Below are 13,660 nucleotides of genomic sequence, written 5' to 3'. Positions count from 1 at the left end.
TAGATCTCCAGTTTTTTTTTTTTCAAACACCCGCCTTTTAATACTGACTTTGTTTCACATTCATTCAGGATCCAAGCAAATTATTTAGCATTGCCTCTTGTGAATTCCATGCTTCTACTATTGTTCTTCTTGATCCTTACTGACAGCCTATGTCTTTATAACCAAAAGTCGCTTTCCCTTGGTCCCAAATTAACATTTGCTTTCCTAGAGTAGCTAGGTTCTGTAGACTTTATTCATCGGATATGTGGCAACACAATTTTAAAAACAAATGTGTATAAGAAGCAGCTGCTATGGCACTTATGAGTTACATTTCAAAGAGACATATCAGGGGGCTACTATTTACAGCTTGGAAGCTTTGTCTCTCTTTTTTGCTCCTACTTCCTTTTCTTTAGTTGACTTAGTTAAGTTTTCTTACTATTCAAAAGCTATTAATGAGGATGACACATAAAATATCTATAATGGGAAATGTTCTTGATACAATGTCTTGAGAATTTTCTGTTTCATGTCTAAAAGGAAGAAGAAGAATTTTCAGTTCTTTCCAGCTGCCTGGGACTTCTGCCAACATTTTACCAAACAGAACATCCATTCATCAGTGCCTCCTGTCTGGATTGGCCAGTTCCAGCATTTGATATTATATCTCAGTGGTGTTCTGAGATAAATTCATTTACTGAAAGACATGCAGAACAAGGAAAGGTATGTGAAAAGAATATATTCACTTACCATAGTGGTGATATATTAATAGGTAAGATAATGAAGAATTTAAAATTTCAGGTCATTTGTTCTTGGCAGCATTTATTAAAGTAATTATATTTAAAAGTGGTTTACTTATATAATACTCGTTTATGAGTGTGAAAGCAGAAATATTTCAGTTAACAAAACTAAGGTCTTAGTATGTCACTTTTAGTTTGTTTTCGATTGTCAGGTTTTTTACTGAATACCTAAAATCATCATAGCATTAGACTTGGAAGAGAAAAAGGAATTTTAAGAGAGACAAAGAATTTGTAAGTCTATTTATTAGAAAGAGAGCTGTTAAATAAAAGTCAAAGATTTGGATTAGCAGATCTAAAAGGTCATGTCTTTAACTTTAAAATTTGCTGGGCCATTGCTACCAACTTGGCTCATAAAAGGTTTTGTGTTAGCGATGAGTAAATTGGAAAAGTTAGCATGGCAACAGCAGTGGTAGTAGCTCTGAATGCCGTGGTTTGGTGCTCAGACTTTCTTCTATAGCTAGAACTACAGTTTTTGAAAAATGGATAATATGAAGAAACTAGTGTTTTATAGAGGCAGTCTGGTGGCTTTTTAGTAGGTAAATTGAAGTAAGGAGAGAAGGAAGCCAGAGATTGTTATTTATTTGGCGAAGAAAATCTGGACGTTTGTTTTATAGTAGAAATTAGAAGGTAACCAGTGCAAGAGACATTGGAGAAAAACATATAGGACTTGGTGACTAGATATACATGACTTTAAGATCTTGAACTCAGATCATTAGAAGAATAGAACCATAGTTCTGTTAGGAACCTGCTCCTGTTTAAACACCATGATGATGCCCATTGCCTATGGAGGAAGACAGGGAGTCCTTGCAGGGTATTCACGGATTTTCACCATCTTTCTTGCCTTTCTAACTCATTCTGTACCATTCCCCTGCCCACCATCTTGCTCAAACCACAGAAGAATATTTCTTAGATGTGCAATATGTTTTCAAACATCTGTGCTCTTGCGTATATTGCTGGTACTTTCATCTAAAGCAACCTTCCTACCCTTCTCCTGTTGAATTAATCACTCATCAAGCTTTGCAAAGGTAAATGTTACCTCTTCTCTAAAGCTTTGTCTGATAGTCCATCTTCCTTTACAGTCCTAACCCCCTCCCTCTGTTGTGCTGTACACAGTTCTATTTCCATTGTCTCTTACAGTCTCCATATTTATCACTTTGTTTATTGTGTCTGAATTGTGGCTCCACAAATAAAAATTATTTTTTATTTATCCTTGAATCCCTAGTTCCTATAAAGTGACTGATATAGATTAGTTACCTAACAAATATTTGTGGAACACTTAGGTGGTAGGATGATGTCATTGGCAGAAATAGAATTGATGAAAGGGGAGCCAAGTTTCAGGGAAAATGAGAATTTTAATTTTAACATCAAAGGTACAATAAAACTTGGTATTTCCAATGGAGGAATCAGGCTAGACTTAATTTTTAAAGCATTGAAGTAAATAGTAAAGGCAAGGTAAGCATAAATAATAAATGTCTCTGCTTTTGTTCATTTCTCCTTTTTGTTGAAATCCTTAAAGAGATAATACCTCATCTGATACCTTTTTTTTTAAAGGAAAGGGAAATTCAAGAAGTTAATTGAATCTTGTGTATTATGTATACAAAATCTTTTTCCTGTCTAGTAATTTTTGTATTCACAAATTATAGCTAGAATCTGAAATTATATTTTGATGTCCGAAAACCTCTGAGGAATGATTTGGAGTAAGAGATGTGTATAATTGTGGAACCAGGATAGGAGAAAAAGTGATGAGCATACTTAAATTTTTTTGCCTTCATATGCGCCATGGGTTAAACGATAGATAAAAATTAACTAATTTGATAGTACAAGAGCAAGCCTACATTTTAGATGAATAATTATTGGTTTAGATATTGATGGAAAATATGAATTTATCTTTTAAAAATATTTCATCTTTTTGTAAGATTGAGTGATAATTATTTGTTTTAGAGTGAGAACAGTAGATATTTATTTATGTATTTCTACATACGCAGCATTTTTACCAGTTGTTTGATGCATCATCACCTGACCTGCATCCCTACTCCTGTCCCCGTCCATTCTTTTCCATCTCTAACCCTGTCTCAGATCCTAAGGCAACCAGATTTTCTTTACTAGGGATTTTAAGTTTGAGTGTAGAGACTTAGCAAGATAAACAGTGAATGGAGCCAAATAGTCCTACAGCAGTGAACTTGAAAGAGTCTTAATTAGTACTTCACAAGTTTTGTATCAGCTAAGATTCTTTGGTTGCATACCTCTGGTCTGTTTTCTCTGAAGTGCTACCACTGGATGACTCTGCCTCATCCACTTTCCTTCCCTCCATGTGTGCACCGAAAATTCAGGTCCCTGGGAGAGAGAATCGGGCCTAATTTGCATCATGTATACACCCCTGTGATGGGGCAACCCCATCAGACCTGTATGGAGCAGGAAAAGAGGCTATTTTTCAAAAGAACTTGTAATGCCACTAATACAAGAAGACAGATAAGGATGCTAGACAAATGGAAAAGAAAAAACACTGGTGGCCTACTACCTGCACATCTTACTCGCCTGGCACATAGACATCCGTCTTCTCATTCACACAGTTTCACTTCTTCCTCTGTTCAAAATGATGTAACCATCCCTCTTACAACCACGGATGCACCCATCCCTTTCCCAGATACACAGCCTGCAGTCACGTCCAACAGTGACATCACTGAGTCTCTCTGAATCCAGAGGCTCTGGGAGATGTCCATTCCTTCTGTGATTTGCTGTACTAATACCCCAATGGTCTAGACAATTTTAATTAGTACCTACTTACCCTGAATTCAATAGTAAGAAAAGGCAAAGAGAATGAAAAATGTTGCAAAAACGTATACCAGAGCAAGCAAGAAAATTTACAACCTAAGCATAAAGCTGTAGGTAATATATAGTCAAATTATAACTTTCTTCTGTCACCTTCATTAACTAGCACCTCAACTGGTTGGATTTGTTTGACCAAGGATGTAACCCAAACTTTATTCTGAAAAGTCTGAGCTTCTGGTGACTGATCCTGTCTTGCTTATATAAGACTGTAATAGTGCGTGTTACATTTTTACTGTTCAAGCTGGGGACCTGGCTACAGGTGGGCGTGGGGGGGGTCTCTAAGTTCCAAACACACTGCTACCAATTGATAGCACTATTTCTATTACTCTTGATAGCCAGGGTCAGTCCCTCCAGACAGTGTTGTGTGTCATCCCCTTTCTTTCCCTAGTGAGGTGTGGAGAACCTAGAACGGTTAAATGACAAGTTTAGTTTCTAATTCCACAGAACTATTACTGTGTTTCCCTGAAAATGAGACCTAATCGGAAAATAAGCCTAACATGATTTTTCAGGATGACATCCCCTGAACATAAGCCCTAATGTGTCTTTTGGAGCAAAACTTAATATAAGACCTGGTCTTATTTTCGGGGAATCTCGGTGTTTATCTCCTGATGGAGAATACTACATAGCTTCCTTAGGATGGTACTAAAACCATAAAAGAATCAAAAATACCAGGGAAACAGAAATTAAAGACTGAATTCATAGGTGTAATCATGAGAGATGCCACAACCACTTTTCACCCCTAGTTCCTGAACCTGTGTATTCCAACTACGATAAAATGATCACCTGTATTTGATGGTTGCTTGTTTAGACCGTATACTTCATTCTGTAGGAGCATATACCTCATTCTGTAGGTGTTTTCCAGCTGGTGCCATATAAAAATTCATCAGCAAAGTAGTTTATCATTTAAAAGACCAGTGTTTACCTCAGATGATTGAGTGTATGTTAAGATTAGTTCATTCAGTAGTCATCCACCTGCTGCCTTACATCTCTCTTTCTGAACAAAATTCCTGATTAGAGGCCATGGGGTGTGGGCTACTCGGCAATTTTACAACCTAATCTAGATAGGTATCAAGTTCAGTGAGGACAAATTGCCCTTTCTTCCACGGATGGAAGGGTTCCAATATAATCAACCATTACAAAATACTCAATCTTTGGAGTCCAGGGTTGGGCACTGACTTCTGGCAAGTAGCACGTTGTAAGCCCATATGTTGTCCTTATTCTTGCCTCCACGGCCACTTTATCCATTAACTTATTGATGAACACCAAGCTAGCTATTTAGTTAGTGCATCGATTAGGTGGATTATGGTTGTAGATAATGTGAGATTATGGTTGTAGATGATGTGAGATTATGGTTGTAGATAATGTGAGATGAATTGCCTGCCATCTATACAGTTCCTGAAGATAATAGATACGTTTTTTTTTACTTTAAGTGTTAATGGAGTAGCACCTAGAAAAAATGATTCATGCTGTTACCAATATTTTTATATACCTGAAAATAATCAATAAAATACATCCTACAGGGAAATTGAACTAATTTGGCATTTTGTTTTTATACGTAAGCATAAAATGTATGAAGAATTGTAGCCCTAGCTCTTGTGGATACAAAAGATCTTAGCTTGAGGTATAAGAGGATTTTCCATCTCAGGAGGAGACTCCAGTTTATAAAGTACTGAAATAGAAATGAGTTAAAACTATGACCTTCCCTAAAGAAAAAGCCAATGAATTGTTTATCTGAGAAAGGTAAAAACTTGGTTTTTAAAAATGTGTAACTGTTTCAAATTTTGCATTAAACAAATAAGCCACATTTTTGGAGATAAGTTTTCCATTCTTTATAAAAAAGTCCTTTTAAAAAAGATGTGTTTTGTCTTAGTGACTTGCATACATAGGACTAATGAATGTTTTTGGGTAATGTTTTAGGCCTTGCTTATTCAAGAGTCAAGATGGAAATTACCACACCTACTCCAGTTGCCTGAGAATTATAACACCATTTTTCAGTACTACCACAGAAAAACCTGCAGTGTCTGTACCAAGGTTCCTAAAGATCCTGCCGTTTGCCTTGTTTGTGGTACTTTTGTATGCCTGAAAGGACTTTGTTGCAAGCAACAAAGCTACTGTGAATGTGTGTTGGTAAGCATTAGTACATAATACAAAATTTATGAAAACTCAGATCTCATATCACATGGAAATCTCACACACACACACACACACACACACACACAGAGTCAAGCCAGCTCTTTAGGTTTAATTACTCTTTAAATAAAATAAACAATACATATAAGCATTTTGTTCTTTTATTCTAGTTTTTTGTTATGTTTGTTCTTTTTAATCCAGTAGAAGGGTAAAAAATAAAACAACAACAAACACCTGAGACTGAGTAAAACCTTTCTCAAGTACAATTTATTTCCTTTCCCTACTCCTATTGCTTTTTAATGATACATACTTTTTAAAATGTTGTGCTATGAAACAACAGTCATATATTCTATAGTAGATGCTAGCCTCTGAATTAGGTTTACGTTGGCTTTTAATTGCTTCTCCAGATAATCCTTACTCAAATTCCCCCTAATGTATTATTGATAAAGTGTTAAAAATGAGATTGTAAATTTTACTTAGATGAAATCTTATTAAAATTTTAAAAAATAGTTCTGTTTTATGTAGAAGAAATTTACTTAAGGGATTCTTGATATTCTTATAAAGTCCATTTGATTATGAAGTTAATTGATATATTTTTAATTTTTTAGCATTCTCAGAACTGTGGAGCTGGAACAGGGATTTTCCTATTGATCAATGCGTCAGTGATTATCATCATTCGAGGCCACCGGTTCTGCCTCTGGGGTTCTGTGTATTTGGACGCTCATGGAGAGGAAGACCGGGATCTCAGGTTAGATGTGCATGGATGTATCCGGGTATTTTATTGAAGTTTTGTCAGTAAGAACAATGTGCCATTTCTGGCTTCATAATGATAATAATTTTTTATATTAAGAAATTCTGTCATTAATTTATAGCTATTTCTAGTTTTTGAGATATTTTCCTCATCAACATACTAAGGGAACGTGAAATAAATGAAATTACTATGTGACATTTTTGCCCTGAAGAATCTAGTTAAAAAACGTGTGTGAAATCTTCATTGTATTTTATTACTTTTAATACTTTTTTCCCTTCTTTTTATTCTAGGCGAGGCAAGCCTCTCTACATTTGTAAAGAAAGATACAAAGTTCTTGAACAACAGTGGATTTCTCATACTTTTGATCACATCAATAAAAGATGGGGTCCACATTACAATGGGCTGTGACGCACCACCTCAGCATTGTATTATATCATCATTGTCATTAAGAATTTATCAACAATAAGCTTTAACTTAATTTGAGGGATTAATGCTTTTGCTGAGGGAAGAAAAGAAGACATACGTTATAAAGCCTTTCCAAAATTAGGTGCTTGGTAATCACATTAATGGTATAATATTTTTTTTTTAAATATCTGGAGAAAACATAACAAATAACAAATTATATCATTCTTTAGTGGTCATTTTTTTAAAAATCTATAATTAATAAGCACAACTTGACAAAATTATTTAAAACTGATTCTCCCAGCAATGCTTATCAGCTATTCATTGATACTTAGAGTGGGTGTGATTTATTTAAAGTTTTACTGCTTCTTTATATCTGTGTGTTTTAATTTGCATCTGCTAAACATAATGCATCTTTTCCCTCTGCCATTCTTGTGTTGATTTGAGATTTTTGCTGTATGTAATTAGAAAAAAATGTAAAACATGATTTATGTGAAATATTGTATAGTAAAAGTTGGTCTAATAGTAGAACTTTAAAATTTTTTCTTGTGAGGAATCTGTTAAAAGTTTAAAGCTTTGCTGAAAACTTAATTCATTCTCAGGAATTTCATAAATATTCTCCCCAGGTAAATAATTGAAATAGTTGTAAAATAAGTAGATAGCTGCTGTTAATATAATACAGTACATTTTGGGAGGCTTGTGGTTGGGGGGGAGTCCTTAAAAATCAAAATTTGCCATTTCAGTTGGATGAAGTACTCGAAATAGTAACAAATAGATTTTACTATAAAATCAAAAGTTTTAAGAGCCTACACATGGCAGATTTCGATTCTGCTCATGCCCACCATTTATTACCAACCAAGTTTTTGTTTAAACGGTTGGGTTAGAAATGCTCAGACTTCCCCACAAAGGAAGTATCGTTTTGGAACTTTCCTATCAGTTCAAGAGGTTCAGCTATATTGTATTTGTGCAATGTAATCACTGCTATTTCTCCTTGGTTTCCTAAAAGAGAAAAAAAAAAAGGCTAAATAGTGATGACCCTCATTAATGAGCCGTGCATCTGCATTCTTAGAAGCTGCTGTGAAAAGCAATTTATGTTTGTAGGGTTTTTGAATTAGTAAGAATGGGAGTGATTGAGCTAAAACCCACTCTGTTAGTAGAGAAGGAAGATTACAGAAAAGCATGTTATATATTGCTACCAAGATTTTTCTTCCAAATAATTAATTTGATGATGATTTCATACATAATGCTATCAAGCAATTCCTGGTACTTTGGACTGACATGGCTTGTTATGTAAAATTACATTTTTACATGGAAAAATGAACTAAAAAAATCTAATGGTAAAATGTAAAAATAAAGTCAGATCTACATTCTAAAAATTATTGAATGACATGACATTACACAATATGCAAATGGACATTAAATGATGGCCTTGCATTAAAATAGAGAGAGCAGAACAGTACATACTCAAATGTGTTGAAAACGGCAAAAAATTACCTGTAACTCTACAATAAAATATGTGGAAATAGCTTGCTATTTTTATATACATTTCCAAAATGTTCAGATAACTTTCTGAAAGATTAGAATGATTTCTGTTTAACTAAATAGCTGTCCTTTCCAACACATTGCAACTTTTTAAAATAATGTATCATAAGTTCAGCCTGTCATATTTTTTGCATCAGTCATTATGAATACCAGACCATTTGTAAGTGTGGTTGAAGAGCAAAATGCTAATTTACATCTCTAGTAAATACTGTTTCAGGATTCATGAACTTGAATAATTCTACAGTTTGAAACTCTTATGCTATATATACATGGTATAATGTATTCAGACTTTGATTACTACATATTTAAAATGGAATGTTTTATGGTTGTGCATATGGATGTGAAGTGAAAATATTAGCCTTAACATTAAAATTTGGGTTTGATAGTGTTTATTTTGATATTGGTGAATTAGTCACCAGTAAGTTTTAAAAAAGCACTTGGTTGAAAATCGTACTTGAATACATACATGCATGCTGCTAAACTAGAACTTTAATTTTTCCCCTATAACTTTTATAAGTCCCATTTATAAACCCACTTTTAAAAATAACAGGTCCAAGTTAGAGTGATGTGTGTATATTATTCAAAAAAAATGTACTGGTGTGATATCTTGTATGAGTGATCATTTAAATACAGTACATTACTGTAGAAGCTAAATCAATCTTTATAATTAAGCAGAAATTATAAAACTAGGAATAATCAACACTGTAAGATATGTTAATAAAAACCTACTGTCATTTGGTTTGTGAAAGATCCTTAAAATGTTTAATGCTTACATTGTTTTTCTTTTTTTCAAAGATATTGACAATAATATATGTAAGTGAGCATAGCTGGAAAGATGAAAGCATAACGTAACTAATCGTTGCTTTAAGATGGAGTTACCGATAAAGGGTTTGCTTTTCTTTTTCCTTTTTATTTTCAAAGGTAGTTCTTATTTCTTCTATCGCTGTCTCGTAATTAACGCAAAGGTTTTACTAACTATGTGGTTTTGGAGGGGGTGGGGAGAAGAGAACGAGTGTGCAGTTCTGAGGACCACGCTGTGGTCCTTGCCGCTTGCTGAAAATTCCCAGCTAAACTGGAGAAATCGAAAGCGCTTTATGATCATGTTTCTTTTGAATGGTCTGTGGTCTTGTTTGAATTGACAGTCCGTGTCCTTACCCCTCCATCCTGTAGTTCACCAGCCAGTTTCAGTTAGGAATCCATTTGTATTCACAGACCTTTCTTTCTGCTTTATGTATTGTGATACTTACTGATTTCTGTGACTTAGAAAAGATGCTGACTAAAAGGGCTGAAGGCTAGGAGGTAACAGCAGTGGGAGGAGATGTGGCCCAAGAGTCTCTATACCATCTCCAAAATTATAATTGCTAACCCTCAAGTTCCTGATGCTGGCTTATATTTGAGGTCATGATGAACAACAGCAACTACCAAACCCTAAATAATGTAGCGTGGTTTTAACCACTACAATCCAATCACCAAGACAAGATACAGTCACTGCTGGTTATGCCTAACACTTGATAGTCAGTGGGAGAGCAGAAGACTTGTTACTTCCTCAGTCCCATTCACAGCGCACAGTTCTTGTCTTGGACTTTATGGTCTGGCTGGGTGATACCAAGCACCGCTTACTTCATCTGGGGTGAGCTGGAGGGGCAGGAGGGTGGCAACATGATCACTTCTCTACTGAAGCATATCAAGTATGGAAGAGCTATACCATCCTGGGGTACAGTAATCGATTAGCCCTGGAGTGAATGTAACTCCAGCTGATGCAACACAATGAAAAGGCATAATGAGACCTTATGTAAAGCTGTCTTTACCGTGTTTCCCCAAAAATAAGACCTAGCTGGACCATCAGCTCTAATGCGTCTTTTGGAGCAAAAATTAATATAAGACCCAGTATCATATTATATTACGGTATATTATACCCGGTCTTATATTAAAATAAGACCCGGTCTTTGTTAATTTTTTGCTCCAAAAGATGCATTAGAGCTGATGGTCCGGATAGGTCTTATTTTCGGGGAAACACGGTATGTGAGTTAAATTAATATAAGATGTGGCAATACCAAAATTGATGCAACAGATCCCAAGAGCAGGCCAGAAGAAGTGGGTTCAGGAGCACAGATAAATAGTGCAGCTTGAGGGGAAGGAAAAAGGACAAGAGAAAGGGAAGAAAGTTTAGAGCAGGGGTGTCCAAACTTTTTTCAACGTTTTTCACCAAGGGCCATATGCGGTAAAATACACAAACAGCCGGGCCGCTCACTCGAGGTGAAGTACGTATTGCCTCACCTGGTTTATTTAAGTAAAGTAAATATATTTTTGGAATGTGCTGCGGGCCAATTAAAAATGGATTGCAGGGCGCAGTTGGCCCATGGACCACAGTATGGACACCCCTGGTTTAGAGCAAAGAAAGGATTTGTATCTGATTCCCTCTTACGTCTGTGACAGAGGAGCAGGGTCATCTGTTGAGAGCAGTCCTAGTATATTCTGCGGGCTTGAGCTTAGTGGTAAAGGTTTAGACATATGCTAGGAGAGCATAGGCTAGAAATAAGGAGAAGCACCACAGAAATCATATGGAGAGCCCAATATGGTTAGAAGCCACAACATTTTAATAAAGCCAATTAGAAAGGTTCTGTGACTTTGTGAAGCCCCTGAGATCAGCAGTTGAGCACCTGAGGGATAGAAATAGACTGCTGAATTAAGTCATGACTTGTAGACTTGAGAGATGTGTAGAAAGTCACACAGTAAGATTTAGGGGTGCTGGTTGAAATGAGTGTGGGTCCATGTTGGATAAATTGAGGGGTCTAGGATTGGAAGTCATGATAAGATTTAATGTGAGCTTTCAAAGTTTTTTTGGAAATTAATGAAAATTTGCTTTAGTGTTGAAGCATTTAAATTCATTTATTCAGTAAGTATTTATTAGGCTCCAATGCACCAGGCACTGTGCTAAATACTGGAAATACAATGGAAAAGAAGCCAGATAGTCCCTTCTCTCATATAACTTGTGTGCTACAAATGCTACAAATGGTGTGTGGTGGGGTGGGGGTGGAAGGAATGGAGTACAGGGTACTTAGTACTCTAAACCAGACTTAGGGAGTATGAGGAAGCTTCCAGGAGGTAGAAACGTCTAGGATGATCCCCAAGTGCTGTGTAGGAGGTAACCTGTGTGAGATGACGTGTGGGGGATAGTGTTCCAGGTAGGTGAAGGGAATACCATTTGCAAAGACTCAGAGTTGAAGACTTGAAAGGGAATCATTCTGTTTGTAACACAGGTACTTTTGCGAGAAGTGAAATCTAAATAACAAAGGGTTTTAGACTTTGTTCAGAGAGCAATAGGAAGCCATCAGATTTGTATCTTAGAGAAGTCAATCCAGCTGCACTGTGGAGAAAAATCCAGAGTGAGAAGACCTGCTTGATATCCTTTGAAGGAATACGGACACAACATAATAGTTGGCTCTAATAGGGGAGTTGTTGTAGAGAGAGAGAAGGGGGCAGTATTAGAAAAGAGTTGACAGAATTCAGTCAGAACTGCAACTTAACGTGGACAATAGAATGGTTGTTACCAGAGGGGAAAGAGGGTGGGGGAGTGTGAAGTGGGTAAAGGGGGTCAAATAGATGGTCATGGAAGGAAACCAGACTTCAGAGGGAGAACCTGCAATAGAGTACACAGATGTTGAATTATAATATTGTACACTTGAAAATTAGATAATGTTATTAACCAATGTTACCCCAATAAATTAAAAAGAAAAAACCTGAAAGAAGTGCAGTACTGTTGAAGCGTTGAAAGCAGAGGGGTGTGGGGTGTGTGACAGGAGATAACGCAGGAATGAGAGACACTGATCAGACCATGGCCTCTTGAGCCATATTATGGGTTTGGATCTTTATCCTGAGGGCAGCAGGAAGTCATTGTAAGAGATTAGTGCAGTGAATAATCAGAATGCAATATTAAAATGATTTTTATATAGCCTCAGTTTAGAGAAAGGGTCAGCAAACATTTTCTGTAAAGGGCCAGATGGTTTCTGTCACAACTATACAACTCTGCCATTGTAATGCAAAAAGCATCCAGAGACATATGGCTTCTAGTAATGGCAGATTAAGTGATTCGTACTGTATTATCGATTCCTGTATAACAAATTACCCTAAAATGAATGTAATAAAACATTATTCATTATATTTCAGTTTCTGTGGACCAGGAATCCAGGGGTAGCTTAGCTAAATTATTCAGGCTCAGTTTCTTACAATGCTACAGTTAAGGTGTCAGCCAGGACAGCAGTCATTTGAGGCTTGACCAGGGCAGGGGATCTGCTTCCAATTCTCTCATGTCTATTGGCCAGAAACTTCAGTTTTTTGCTATGTGGACCTCTCAACCGGGTTGCTAACAACACAGCAGCTGACTTGCCTCAGAATGTATGATCCAAGCAAGAGGGAGAAGGAGAGAGAACACACAAAAAAAACATGCCCAAGATGGAAGCCCCAATGTCTTTTATAACCTAATCTTGGAGGTGGCATATGACCACTTCTGCCACACATACCAACCCTGGTGCAGCGTGGGAGGGGTTTATATAAGAGTGTAAGGCACTGGAGGTGGAGATCCTTGGGGGCCCATCTTACCGAAGAAAACTTAAAAAGCAAATGAGCGGGCAAAAGTTGAAGAAGAAACAATTTCCATAGCCTCACAAAGTGTGCCCCAAGATATTTATCAACTACAGAGGGAAGGATAATTTTGCAGTAGATAAACCTGGTAAATACCACTTTAACCAAGTGATAAAAGTTAATATCACCAATAACAAAGCATATTCATTTCATAAATCCCTTAATATGATATACTGACAAATGTACATTATTTCTATAATAAAAGTGCAAAAAGTACACAACTTTATTCCAATCATGTGAAAACATTAGACAAGCTCAACTGAGGGACATTGTACAGAATAACTTACCAGTCAGTACTCTTCAAAAATGTCAAGGTGAAAAATGACGAAAACCTGAAGAACTGTTAGCGTGGAGGAGCCTAAGGACAAATGTAATGTGGAGTCTTGGACAAGATCTTGACACCAAAAATGGACAGTAGTGAGAAAACTGGTGAAATTCAAATAAGGTCTGGAGTTTAGTTAATAGTAGTAAATTAATGTCATTTCTGATTTTAATAATTTTACTGTGGTTAAGTGAGTTGTTAACATTAGGAGAAGCACAGTGAGGAATATATAGGAACTGCACTATTCATGTAACTTCTGTAAATCTAAAATTT

At 36.2% G+C, this 13,660-nt stretch overlaps 1 protein-coding gene across 6 annotated transcripts in view; it reads left to right on the top strand.

Annotated features, from left to right (window-relative positions):
* UBR3 (ubiquitin protein ligase E3 component n-recognin 3) overlaps positions 1-9,176 on the top strand; it is a 170,511-nt gene extending 161,335 nt beyond the window's left edge. For all 6 annotated transcript variants that reach the window (XM_033111956.1, XM_033111955.1, XM_033111960.1 and 3 more), the window contains 4 exons: positions 514-693; positions 5,517-5,726; positions 6,338-6,477; positions 6,771-9,176. In XM_033111956.1, coding sequence (XP_032967847.1) covers positions 514-693; positions 5,517-5,726; positions 6,338-6,477; positions 6,771-6,888 — 648 coding nt within the window. In that variant the 3' untranslated portion in view covers positions 6,889-9,176. The remainder of the gene's footprint in view (positions 1-513; positions 694-5,516; positions 5,727-6,337; positions 6,478-6,770) is intronic.
* The last annotated feature ends 4,484 nt before the right edge of the window (positions 9,177-13,660 follow it).

Source organism: Rhinolophus ferrumequinum, chromosome 8, assembly GCF_004115265.2.
Source record: "Rhinolophus ferrumequinum isolate MPI-CBG mRhiFer1 chromosome 8, mRhiFer1_v1.p, whole genome shotgun sequence".
In the NCBI taxonomy this organism is placed as follows: Eukaryota; Metazoa; Chordata; class Mammalia; order Chiroptera; family Rhinolophidae; genus Rhinolophus; species Rhinolophus ferrumequinum.
This window is presented reverse-complemented; position numbering and strand designations above follow the sequence as displayed.